Source organism: Tenrec ecaudatus, chromosome 8, assembly GCF_050624435.1.
Source record: "Tenrec ecaudatus isolate mTenEca1 chromosome 8, mTenEca1.hap1, whole genome shotgun sequence".
Taxonomy (NCBI): Eukaryota; Metazoa; Chordata; class Mammalia; order Afrosoricida; family Tenrecidae; genus Tenrec; species Tenrec ecaudatus.
The window spans coordinates 115745023-115757260 of record NC_134537.1 but is presented as its reverse complement, the minus strand read 5'-3'; the positions used below and the strand labels follow the sequence as shown (position 1 = coordinate 115757260).

Sequence of the window (12238 nt, the reverse complement as noted above, 5' to 3'; positions counted from 1 at the left end):
TACTTCCAGATATAGTTTTAAGGAGCTTATTTTGAGATGTAATCATCATAAAAAAGTTATTTTATTGAAAAAGTATCAATAATTACTCATTTTTAAGAGAAAAAAAACCAGTAAACTACAGAGATGAATCTGTAAATGTTAAAGTCATGCTATCGTACAGAAATAAATTTGGAAGTAACTGTTTTAACTTGAGTTATTGAAGTCAGCTCTTTCTAATCCCAAAAAACAAATGTCTACCAAAAATACTCCAATAAGCACAGAATAAAGAATGTTTGTGAATAAGAAAATTTTGTAATGATAGTAATAAAAATACTGCTTTAATAAAATTTTATTAAACAAAAATATCAAAATTGAAAACTGATTTCCCAATCTATGCTCCATCGAGGTCAGTCCAGTTCTGACGGCCGTGTTTCCTTCTCTCTGAGCCTCCCCGCAGAGAATGCCGTGCTCTCCCACTTACACCAGGTCAAAACAGTAGTTCTGTCATTGTCAAGGGCCACCATTAATGTGCCCTCAGAGTGTTCTGTGAGTTTTAAGAGCAAAAAGAAGTCTGAAGAGAGAAGAGCAGGTATATAGTGTGGATGGGGTTTGGTTTTCCAAAATATTCTCGTAAGATAGTCCTTGTTACCCTAAAAAATAAGCAAGCACTTTGTCATGATGAGGTAAACATTCTTGACCCAATTTTCCTGGTCTTGTTCTCACCAATGCAGTTTTCTATTTTCTTCAAACTCCTTCTTAAGTCCCAGTGTTTGTCCTGTGTCCTCTGAGAAAAACAACCAAGATTAACTCTTTGGAATTTCAAAATACTTCACCATAACCTTCTCAGCTGATCGGCCTTCAGTTCAGATGTGGTCTTCTCCACCATTCTTAAAATGCGTCATCCCTCTGAACCCACTGTTTTCCATTGGTCAGTATTCCGGTAAACTTGTTGCAGAGCTTCAATGATTTGGAAAGATGTCTACTGTAGTTTAGTTAAAAATGTAATGTTAGCCCTCTTACCAAAACCCCTTTTCCTCTAAGGCATAAAAAGCATCCTTACTTTATTTTTGAAAGGACCCTAATTTGACTAAGTCAAGTACATGACTGAGCTAACGTAGCTAAAGTTATCCATTGATTAGAGACATTTTTTGACATGTTCTGTTTGTAGGCGGTACATGTTATGACCTCGAAGCTTAGTAGCAATTCTGTTTGACTTACTATCATAATTTAAACTAATCTCTATCTTTTTTTTAAATTAAAAGATCATTTTATTGGGCCCTTACATCTCTTATAACAATCCATACATCAATTATATCAAGATATTTGTACATATGTTGCCATCATTTTCCAAACATTTACTTTCTATTGACACTTAGTATCATCTCTTTTTTCCCTCCCTCCCTTGTCACCATCTTTAAAGTTTTATAAAATTTAACTGATACAATTTCTTTTTTCAGCCTATAGTACAGATAAGCATTGTTAAAAAGCAAAACAAAACTCCTATCCTACTGTGATTTACTGCAATAATAAAGTTTGGATTATTCAATTTTCCAATGATCTTTTTTATCTTTCATGATTTTTCATAGTGGTTTTTAAGATGTTTCCCTAATATCTGACATGGATGTTTGTACTCTCTACACCAACATTTTCTGTTTGAGATGAGAGTCACATATAAAGGACAAGCGTTGCTCTAAAGATCTGCATTACGGACCACAAAACTTACTACTTTGATATGTCAAGTCAACACCATTGTTTATTTATCTTTCACTATTTGTAATTACATATCAATGTGGCCCAATAATTTACTCCAACATTCTATTTTAATCCATCATTATAAAGTTAATAAGACAGTCATCCTACAACTTTGTGAGAGGAGGGCAGGAACTAAAGCCAAGTAATAATGCATATTACAATCACTAAATACTCATCGGCATCTATTAAGTAGTAATCAAAGATTTTTTTTACCCATAGAAAACATGAGACCAAGGTGAGTTGGTTATGCGTTCCCCTTTATCATTTTTAATAATTCTAAAACTGGAATCTCTCATATCCACAGATGTTTTAATACCAACATATCTTAATTCCTTTATGTCAGGAAGTTGTAAGCCTTCTCTCCTTATTCCACACACTGATGCAGGGATAGGGAACTTTTTCCGGCCAAGGACCATTTGGAGACTTCTAACATCATTGTTGGGCCATACTGGTTAATCATTTTACTAGGTCACCCACATAGGGTCACTGTGAGTTGGTCTTGACTGGATGGCAGTTAGCTAAAATGTGAGTGTTGTGGTGAACTGTTTCTCTTTGGTAAAGCATGTGATGTACGCTGGTGCTGATTTTGGTAGACCTCATATGGACCAAGGGCAGGACAATCCCCAACCCTCCTCTAATGCATTGTGAATAGTTTCATCTCTACTGCACATATTGTATTCATATCATAGAAAGTAATAAATGAGAAACAAATGATCAGTCTTAGAACACAATCAGCTTAAAGCAGCAGTTATCAATCTGGGGGTCACGACCTCTTTGGGGGTTAAATGACCCTTTCACAGGAGTTGCCCAATTCCTAACAGTAGCAAAAAGTACAGTTATGAAGTAGCAACAAAAATACTTTGATGGGGACGGGGGGGGGGGAGGCCACCACAACATGAGTAATTGTATTTAAGGATTGTGGCATTAGGAAGGTTGAGAACCACTGGCTTAGAGCTAAAGACTCATAATATATTATGTACTTCCCTTGGGAAACAATTTCAAAAAGGTTTAATAGTAAAAAGACACAACTGCTACCTGTAAGTACACTTAATCTGTACTATGTCAGTATTGGCAGACTATTTTCTTCATTAATTACCATATATACTCGAATATAAGCCAACCCGTGTATAAGCTGAGGCACCTCATTATTACCTGGGAAACCAGAAAAACTGATTGACTCGAGTATAAGCCTAGAGTGGGAAATGCAGGATGTGAATTAACACAGAGACCAGAGGGGAGAGACGGAGCACAGCCACAGACACATCCTTACCAGTTCAGCTGGTGGCGTAAGTGAATCACTAAAGGTGCTTCTGTGAATTGGAGCCGTCCACGTCATAGGACGGCTCTGATTGGTTAGATGTGAGTAAACAAACATTCAAAGCCCTGCAGTGTCAGCGGGGCTTTGAATGAACAGCGGAGAAACAGCAATCACCCGTGAGATGTTGCACCTCGCTGGGGTACCACTGACCCGTGTATAAGCCGAACCCCACGAGTATATACGGTATTCTTCCTTTGGCAGAACTTTTGTATTTTACTACTGACATGACTAGACCAGGGGTATATGGGAGCCCTGGTTGCGGTGTGGTTATATGTTGGTTGTGATCCAAAAGGTCAGCAGTTTGAACCCACGAACTGCTCCATGGGAGAATGGGCTATCTACTACTGTTAACAGTTACTGTCTCCGCAACTCACAGCAGCAGTTCTTCTCTGTCCTACAGGGTTGCTGCGAGATGGCCTAGGTTCGATGGCAGTGAGTTTGGTTTTGGTTATTGCTTTTTAAAACGTCTTTTTCTACAGTGCAATCCAGAGTTTTCACGGGAGATTTTAGAAACCCAATGAAAGTGCCTGTCCAAGGGGGAAAAATATATTTTTAAATAGGTATGCTTTCTTACTTCTAATGAAAAGTGGAATTGTATATGTTTGCAGTAGATAAATAAATTAGGCTGGGTGGTCTAGAGAAGTAAAACTAGTAATATGTATACACACACACGCACAAACACAAGAATTATCAAGAAATAATTTTACATCAAGTAGACATTCCAGTGGAGACCAACCCAAGTCCTTGGATACAATACAAGCCAGAACCTTCTTCACTCACGCTGCTGCAGACCAATGACAAAGAAAGATGAAGCAGGGAAGCCCCAGGTCCGTGGTTGCAGAGCTCCCCCTGAAGGTAGACAATGAATTCCAGCAAGCAGAGTGGGCAAAGGGCCAGACAGAGAAGTTGTTCCCAATCTCTCATAAAAAGGCCACACCCTCAAGTAAATCCCACCAGGTTACCACTTGAATGGTGGGCTAGACTCCGCCCCTAACACCACAACCAAATTTCAAGTTGAAGTCAAATCTAACTGTCATAACAAATGTGTGAGACACTGAATAAATCAACACCTTGGATTGCTTATGAACTTTCTAAGAAAATCTCATGTAACATGTTTAGAAATATAGAAACTGGAAAAGGCAGGTTAGGTAGTGGTAGGAGAACAGAAAATGGCATAGGGGATTCAACTGATTTTTCTGACCAGTGTCTAAATGATTTAGATTGTTTTCATGGGCCATCGACAAAGAAATAAAAAAGAACATAATTTGGCTATCTCCACATCAAGTTAAAACTATAGAGAGAGACTCAGAATAGTGTTCAGGAACAGTTGATTTTTTGTTTTGTGTTAATTATACTGTGTTTTAATTCAACATTCTACCATCAGAATGGAATTTTAAGACATTATTACTTGAAAATATGTTTTCTACAACCTGTTATTGACATCTTATAAGTTGTCAATTGGGGAGTAGGCATAGTTGTACAAAATTCTAAAGTATGTGTAATGTGAGGATGTCTTTTGACATGCCAAGTAAATTAGCTCTGGAGATTCCAAAGTACAAACAAACAAAACAATCTGGAAGATTTAGCAAAGGGTGTGAGAAAATGTCTTTCAACAGATTTGATATTTATGTGCCATATAACATTCTTAGTCCCTTGTTTGTAGTCACACTAACTCACTGCATCCATTGGACTCATGACCAACACATGAACTAATCACCAGCACATGAACTAACCACCCACACCGACAGGAGCCCAGCACTGAGGAGTCACTTTGCAAACAGGCACATATAAAATTCCAGTTGCAGCACTTTCTAGCACATTGAGTTTCTGGACTTTGGTTGCAGTGCCTATAAATTGGGGATTATACAAATCTCACTGTAAACCTATGTATTAGAAAAACAGAAGAACAAAGACTCTCACTGCACACCAATGCTGATCACGACCAGTTTGCACAGCAATTCTGAAACTCTTCTAGAAGAGTCTCATCGGGGCCTAATTCAGAGAGGAGATCACGTCACACATGGCACAACAGCTTTCTGCACTGAAGGATTCATATTAATGTTTAGACTGAAATAGTTTTAATTTTCCAACAAGACTTTGAAAAGTTGTACTCTGTTTTTAATAATAAATCCAAGGTTGAGTAGTGAAACATGTGTAGCTTTACTGAATAAGGTATCTTGAAAGTTAGTCTCGGAAAAACCCAAAACACTTTCAAACATAATGGCAAAAGATTGCCCGTAAGATAGCGGACAGTTTTTATAATCTTTAATTTTTGTAGTTTATAAAAATATTTTAATCAACTATAAAAAGCGAGGAAATAAGAAAAAAATTTTAAACCTTATCTTCCTTACACTTAAAACCCAAATTCCAAAGTTATAGTATATCACAATGCCAAAGAGGTTCTGTTTGACAGTCCAGACTCTACATACTACTGTAGCAGACAGTTCCTTGGGGTGACTGCGATAGCTGGCACAATAACCTCTAGAGAGCCCTGTCTAACACAGTGACTATTGCCATGGCTTTGCCTTTCTCTCTTGTCACTTTACACTCAATCATAAAGACCATTTTATTGGCAGCAATAAAGAAGGAAAAAGATCAGGCGATTAGAACAGGCGAAAAGAAACAGACTGACAATTAAATGTGCTATAAATAGTCACCGCCTATTGACATCAATAGTATTTCACATGTGTGTTTAAGTCTACTTCATCCCCAGACTTGAGTACACTATTTAAAATCCCCAATCTCTCTGACCTCATGGATATGCATAAACATTTCTGCCTGCTCTGTGTTCTGTAGATCTTGCTTTCTGCATGACCTGATAATATGATTTGAAATGTTCTGAGTATGTGAAAAAATGTTGTGCTTTGCCTCTGGTTTTCTTCTTTTTAAATCATTTTACTGGGGGCTCATACAATTCTTATCACAATCCACACATACATCCATTGTGTCAAGCACATATGTACACTTGTTGCCATTGGTTTTCTACATAAACTCAGGTTTTCTCTATTCGGAGAAGTACTTTCTTTTTTAACTGGCACTGTGTAGCTTAACTCATCAATCTTTTTCAAAATGAAATAAAATTTTAACATTTAAATTTACCTTTGTCAGAATTTTTCTTTTAATTGCTAAGAGTAGAAAAGTTCTAATGATTTTTTTATTAACTGCAAATTCAGAAAATGGGTGCATTCCAATTATTAGTTTAGTAATTCACATAGATATAATCATGTCATAGGCAAATTATATCATTGGTAAATAATGATACATTACTTTCTTTATAATTTACATTCCCTATATTACGTTTTTTGGCTATAAGTCTTGACTATGCCTACTAGTAAAATGAATAGTAAATGATTATGGGCAACATTCCAAATGTTCAATAGTAAGTATAATATTCAGTAGAGATTTTTATTACTCTTTAAGAAAGTTCACTTGCATTTATACTATGCATTCTTTAAAACCATGAATGAATTTTAATTGTACGACATATAATGCCATAATCATACTGCTCCTTTGTATAATTTATGTGATGGTTTATTTATTCTTTGCCAGAGGCTGAACCATTCCTACCATCTTGAGACAAACATTATTTCTGTTATTTTATTTAGTGCATGATTTAGTTGACAATACTTCTATTTACAAATTTTTGCTTCTTTGTTCATAAAGAAACTGGCTATTTCCTTAAAATATAGAACCTCCATATAAACCATCACTTTAGAACTTCCTGTGTTTTTTAAGGAAAGCATTTGTGACCTACAATTGGCTGAGAGACCATAGACTTTAGTTACACACCTTAAGTTAAGTTATACTTTCATTGTTGCTGAGTTCTGCATTTTTCTTAACTACATTTATTTTACTTCCTAGTTACTTAAAAGTACCTGTTTAGTTTACAAGCATGATTTTATTTTTAGTCATATATTACTAATTTCTAAATTAACTACATTAATAACAAAATATAGAAAGCACCTTTTATCAGTGTTTTTATGACTTCCATTATCAAATTTTATAAATTTCCCACTTCAAAATATTTCCCTTTTATTTGTTTAGTATATGGTTTAAATCATATATATATGTATGTATATATAAATTACATACAGGCAAAGAGACATATACACATATAATGTTCATTTACTTAATTATTTTGAGAGGGCTTTGTGTATCAATCAATTGCCGAGATGTATATTCCATAATGGTTGTTGATGCTTTCAATTTCTTAAGATTAATATTCTCAATTCTTGTTTAATATATTTAAAGCATTTTTCTAGAATCATATAAGCTAATCATAATGTTTTTTCATTTGTTTATAGTTTTTGTTTGTACACTCAGCCATTATAGCTCTTAATAACTTTATTTTTGTTATTATGTATCTATTATTTGATATGACCCTACTAACTTGGTGTATAATCAAAATCAATGCAATAGTTTTCTGGAGGGAATTTCAGTAAAAAAAACAACCCTGCGTCCTCTGTTTTCTAAAAGGTTAAGTCTTCCCATTGAGATTACATTATAGTAAAAGTTGACCTCATTTTCTTACGACTACATAATACATACTACTATACATAGGAACAAAGTCACGGTGACAACATACCAGAGACACCATGGCCCAACCAGTCTTATTATAGATGAACTCCAGATTGTTCCTTCTTAAGTAGAGCAAACCACCAACAAGTGACACTAAGAGGGCCAAAGCAATAGTACCGGAGTAGTTGGGTGGTCTGAAGACTCGAATCTGAAAAATGCAATGAAAATATTTTAGTACTAAAATAAACAAATAAACCACATTTTTCTTTTGATCACTAACAGTTATCTAGTGCTGCTATAACATAAATGATACAGTGGATAGCTATAAATAACAAGTTTATTCTCTCAATTTAGTAGGCTGAGTCTGAATTCAGGTTGCTGGCTTTAAGGTTACGTCTTCTTTTATTCTTATTTCCTCTCCTGTCAGAGCTCTTCATGTGACATGGCCTCTCTCACACCCTGACCACCCTACCTCCCCATCCGATCTTTGCTGATAGGGCTTATTAAATCTCTTTTAGATGGCAAATTAAAATTATTTTAAAACACACTACATAGTAATCAGACATTGCGTTTCAATCAATCTGCTGTGCAAGATCTTTTTCAAGTGTTGAAAAACAAAGATGTTCCTTTGAGAACTAGGTGCACCTGAACAGGCCATGATGCTCTCAATTGCTTCAAACGCATGTGAAAGTTGGATAATGAGTAAGCCAAAGAAGACTGAATGCATTTGAATTATGGTGCTCGTGCTGCAGATTTAAAGTACCACCGACTGTCAAAAGAACAATTTTTCCTGGAAAAAGTACAGCCAGAATTCTCCTTAGAGAAAGAATGGCAAGGCTTTAAGTCACATATTTTGGACATGTTAGCAGGAGAGACAAGTCCATGGAGAAAGGCATCATGTTTGTAAAGTTGAGTGGCAGTGAAAGAGGAAGGCCCTCACCAAGACGGAATGACATAGTGGCAGCAACAATGCTTCAAACCTAACAATTGGGAAGATGGCACAGGACAGAGCAGTGCATAGGGTCTAGGATGGCTGGGAGTTGGAACTGCCTAGACTGTACCTAACAACAACTATAGCAATCTAGCCTCAATACATAGCAAACGCAAGCAAACCCAGATGTGATTATAATAGAGGTACAGAAGTAGGGTTCATAGTAGCTGTTTGGTTCAGGGACACAATTCCTTCAGTAACATTCATATTCTCTTCCTTCTAGTGCTCAAAACAAAAAGTTCAGAAATGTGCTCACCCACTTCGCATACCTGCCACTATCAATTCTTTTGCTTGTTAAAAAGGTGCAAGTCCTTACAAGTTACAAATCTTACAAAGCCTTAACATTACTATAGCTTTCATACAAGCCACAACATGGCCGTAGCTACAGAGCACTGTGTGAAGAGTAAGAAACCAGTTACAAAAGAAAACATACTTCTCATATAATTCATATAACCGCACTCATGAAAAACCAAAAGTAAACAAAAGTGTACAGGCATAAAGTATATGAGTACTGCTTACAACTGGAGATGAGAATATAGGGACGGTACGGGGTTTCTTTCTGAGATGATGAGGATATTCTAAACTTGATTGGGATGATTGGTCCACATATTTGTGATATTTAAATGGGATATTTGTATAACCTGTGAATTATATCCCAATATATAATTGAGCATCTGCAACCCTACTGGAATAGTTCAACCTAAGACTAGAGAAAAGGGGATGTGAGTCTTCGTGGAAGGAAGAGAAAGAAAAAGCTGAAAACTGAAGTGCGGCTGGCCAAGGGCCCGTTGAAAGTAATGAGAGAGCAGATGGAAGTGAACCTAGCAGTACCAGAGATAAATAGTCGACAGCAGTTTTGGTCAATGTTAAGACAACTCTGAAACCAGGGCAACAATACAGACTGGTTCCAACAGTCACCCATGAGCAAGAGCCCTTTGCCTCCAGGTAAGCCCTGCAAGTACTAGGGATAGGGAGGAGGGGCTGAGACCTCCCACAGGTCAGAGTCTATACAAAGACCTGTATAGGTCACAATATAATGAACGAAGACAAGCAAGCATCTCACGGTGCTACCTTGGGTTGAGACAATGGCAGGTTGAATACAACCCTATCATTGTAAACACTGAGCAGTTTTAAGCCGCATACCCCTCCCCGGCAACAGGCATTGGAGGGGTAGATGCCCTCATGGAATTGACTTTGACTACATCTGTGAAAGAATTCTGACTAGAGGTGACGATGGTAAAATAGTCCTGAGGGTGAATATGACATGAGAATCTGTAATTTGGCCTCCACAAAGAGCAGCTGGTTAACATCAGACACTATAAGCTGCCCGTCTCGGTGGCTACATGGCGTGCAACAGAGTGAGGGTCACAGCATCACCTTTTCATAGACTCACACGTTTGTAAAAACCCACATCTTGGTAAGAGACCACAGCGACTCCCAGTTGTTACGACAAGAAGGCTAGTAAACATCTCTGGGCATTTTAGGCTGGTCGGTATGCAAACAAGGTGTGCTGCGGAAACCCACCTGTTTGTTTTGCGCCAAGTTGGACCCCACCTTGTCTACCTCCAAGTTCCTTTCCTGAATAGTAGGCTGAACTCCTGTGTCCCACTGAATCAGGTGATAGTGCGAAACGAATGCAGACCGCAGGAGTAAAGTTCACTTCCAGATACACTTAAAAGCTGTGCTGCCACTAGGCAGCTTTGGGGTTACCTACACTGTGAGGATCACTGGAAATTGGTAGCAAACCTAGGAATTACACTGTAAGAGTCAAGTGGACTAAATGCCATTTTTCCCACTGTTATTATTACTCCTTTAAATGTTTTTGTTGTTCATCTTGGTGCTTTAGAATTCGGGGTAAATTGAAGCTCTACTCAACTGTACTAATAGGCCCTGACAATAGCAAAGAAAGTTTGCCACTATTAACTATGGAAAAGATGGAGGGTCCTTCAGAACAGAATGGGGATAGGCATTACAGCACCCCCGCAAAGTAGGATGTGCGCCATAGTAGTGACTGGATGCTGTGCCTACATACTCCCAGGACATCGCCCACTATAGCCTACGTAAACCAAGCAGGCAGAAGCCCAGGACACACGTGATGGCTGTGTGCTGTGGCTAACTGGTTTTCTTCTTTCCCTTAAGGCTGACAGTTTGTGTGTTTTGTTTGCTTGGATTGGTATTTTCCTGGATATAAGGTTGTTCTGTCGTTTGTCTATATTGCTGCTGTGGACTATACCTCCAACTACAGTAACACCACCCAGCTTTCTCTACAATTATTAAGACATACCCCACGCAGGGCCCTGCAGGGTCATTGGAGAAGAGGGAAGAGACATGCCAGATTGTAAGAGCAAACTTCCCAGGGTATATGGAAAGGAATAAGGCTTTGCAAGGTTGAACACTGTCACACTTGGCTTTGAGATGGCTGACTTCCACTTGCTCAACAATTCTTAAGTCATTCCTGGTGGGATGCCACAGTCCAAAGCGGTGGCATGTACTCACTGTGGTTCACCATAGCCCTAAAAATCCTTACATTCTGCTGATGTATACTCGTGTTCATTCGTCAAAGTTAGTAAGCACTGTCCTATGAGAATATTGCTGGGAAACCTCACACAATCTGTTCTCCAGTCCTGATCTTGCCTCTTCAGACTTCTTTGTCTCCAAATTCAAAAAAGTGTATCAAAGGAACATGATGTAAGTCTGCTGAGGATGCCAAAACTGCTGCTGACACACAGTGTAAACCAATGAAAACAAGAGTCTTCAGGGAAGGGTTAGCTAGAAACCCTATCACTAGAGGTGTATTGACCTAGGTGAATTTTATGTTAAGAAAAAGCATTTTGGTACATCTGTTTAAAAAGGGTTTCTATGATTTTGTAGCAATATATTTTATTTACTCTCGTATAGACCCATAAACTGATTACAATGCTCTAACAAACCAACCTAGTCAGCCTATTATTAAAGTGCTGAGGAATAAAAGCGTACATGAACATCCGTTCTATCGGCAATCCATTTTGCTAGTTGCTCAGCTGCAAATCCAATTCTTTGAAGGTCAAAAGTATCAGCTCTCTTGGGTCTGCCTTTTGGAGGGAAGTGCATGAATGTAGGAGCTGAGTTCATATTGAGCTGTAAAACATGATTAAGAAGTATTAAATGTAATGTCATTCAGCATGATACACTTACCAGTCATCTAACATTTTGTATTATGCCCTCAAGAGTTTGGAAAGACAGCATATATTATGAAAATCCAAGTGGCATTTCAGAGCTTAATTATTGCTTTTTTAAAAATCATTTTATTAGGGGCTCATATAACTCATCACAATCCATACATATATCAATTGTGTATAGCACATTTATATATTCATTACCCTCCTCATTCTCAAAACATTTGCTCTTCACTTAAACCCCTGATATCAGCTCCTCACTTTGCCCCTCCTTCCACGCTCCTCTCCCATATGAACCCCTGATAATTTATAATTATTTTCTCATATCTCACACTGTCTGACGTCTCCCTTCACCCAATTATTGCTTTTATTCACCTTACTGCACAATCTACTGAAAGTGTTCGTATGCATTCTTATTTCCAAGTATATTCTTTGTTTTATCAGCTGTCGTTCATTTTCTTTCTAGTATTGCTATAATTAAGAAGAAGTGGCTAACAGTTTACATTAAAAACTTTACAATTTATC

General features: G+C 37.5%; 1 protein-coding gene across 1 annotated transcript in view; it reads right to left on the bottom strand.

The window, feature by feature from the left end:
• The window catches only part of TUSC3 (tumor suppressor candidate 3), a 171350-nt gene that overhangs the window by 80488 nt on the left and 78624 nt on the right, over positions 1 to 12238 (bottom strand). Inside the window, exons 4-5 of the mRNA XM_075556758.1 lie at positions 11535 to 11675; positions 7635 to 7775 (exon numbers count right to left, since the gene is read on the bottom strand). Of these exons, the coding sequence (XP_075412873.1) occupies positions 7635 to 7775; positions 11535 to 11675 (282 nt within the window). The remainder of the gene's footprint in view (positions 1 to 7634; positions 7776 to 11534; positions 11676 to 12238) is intronic.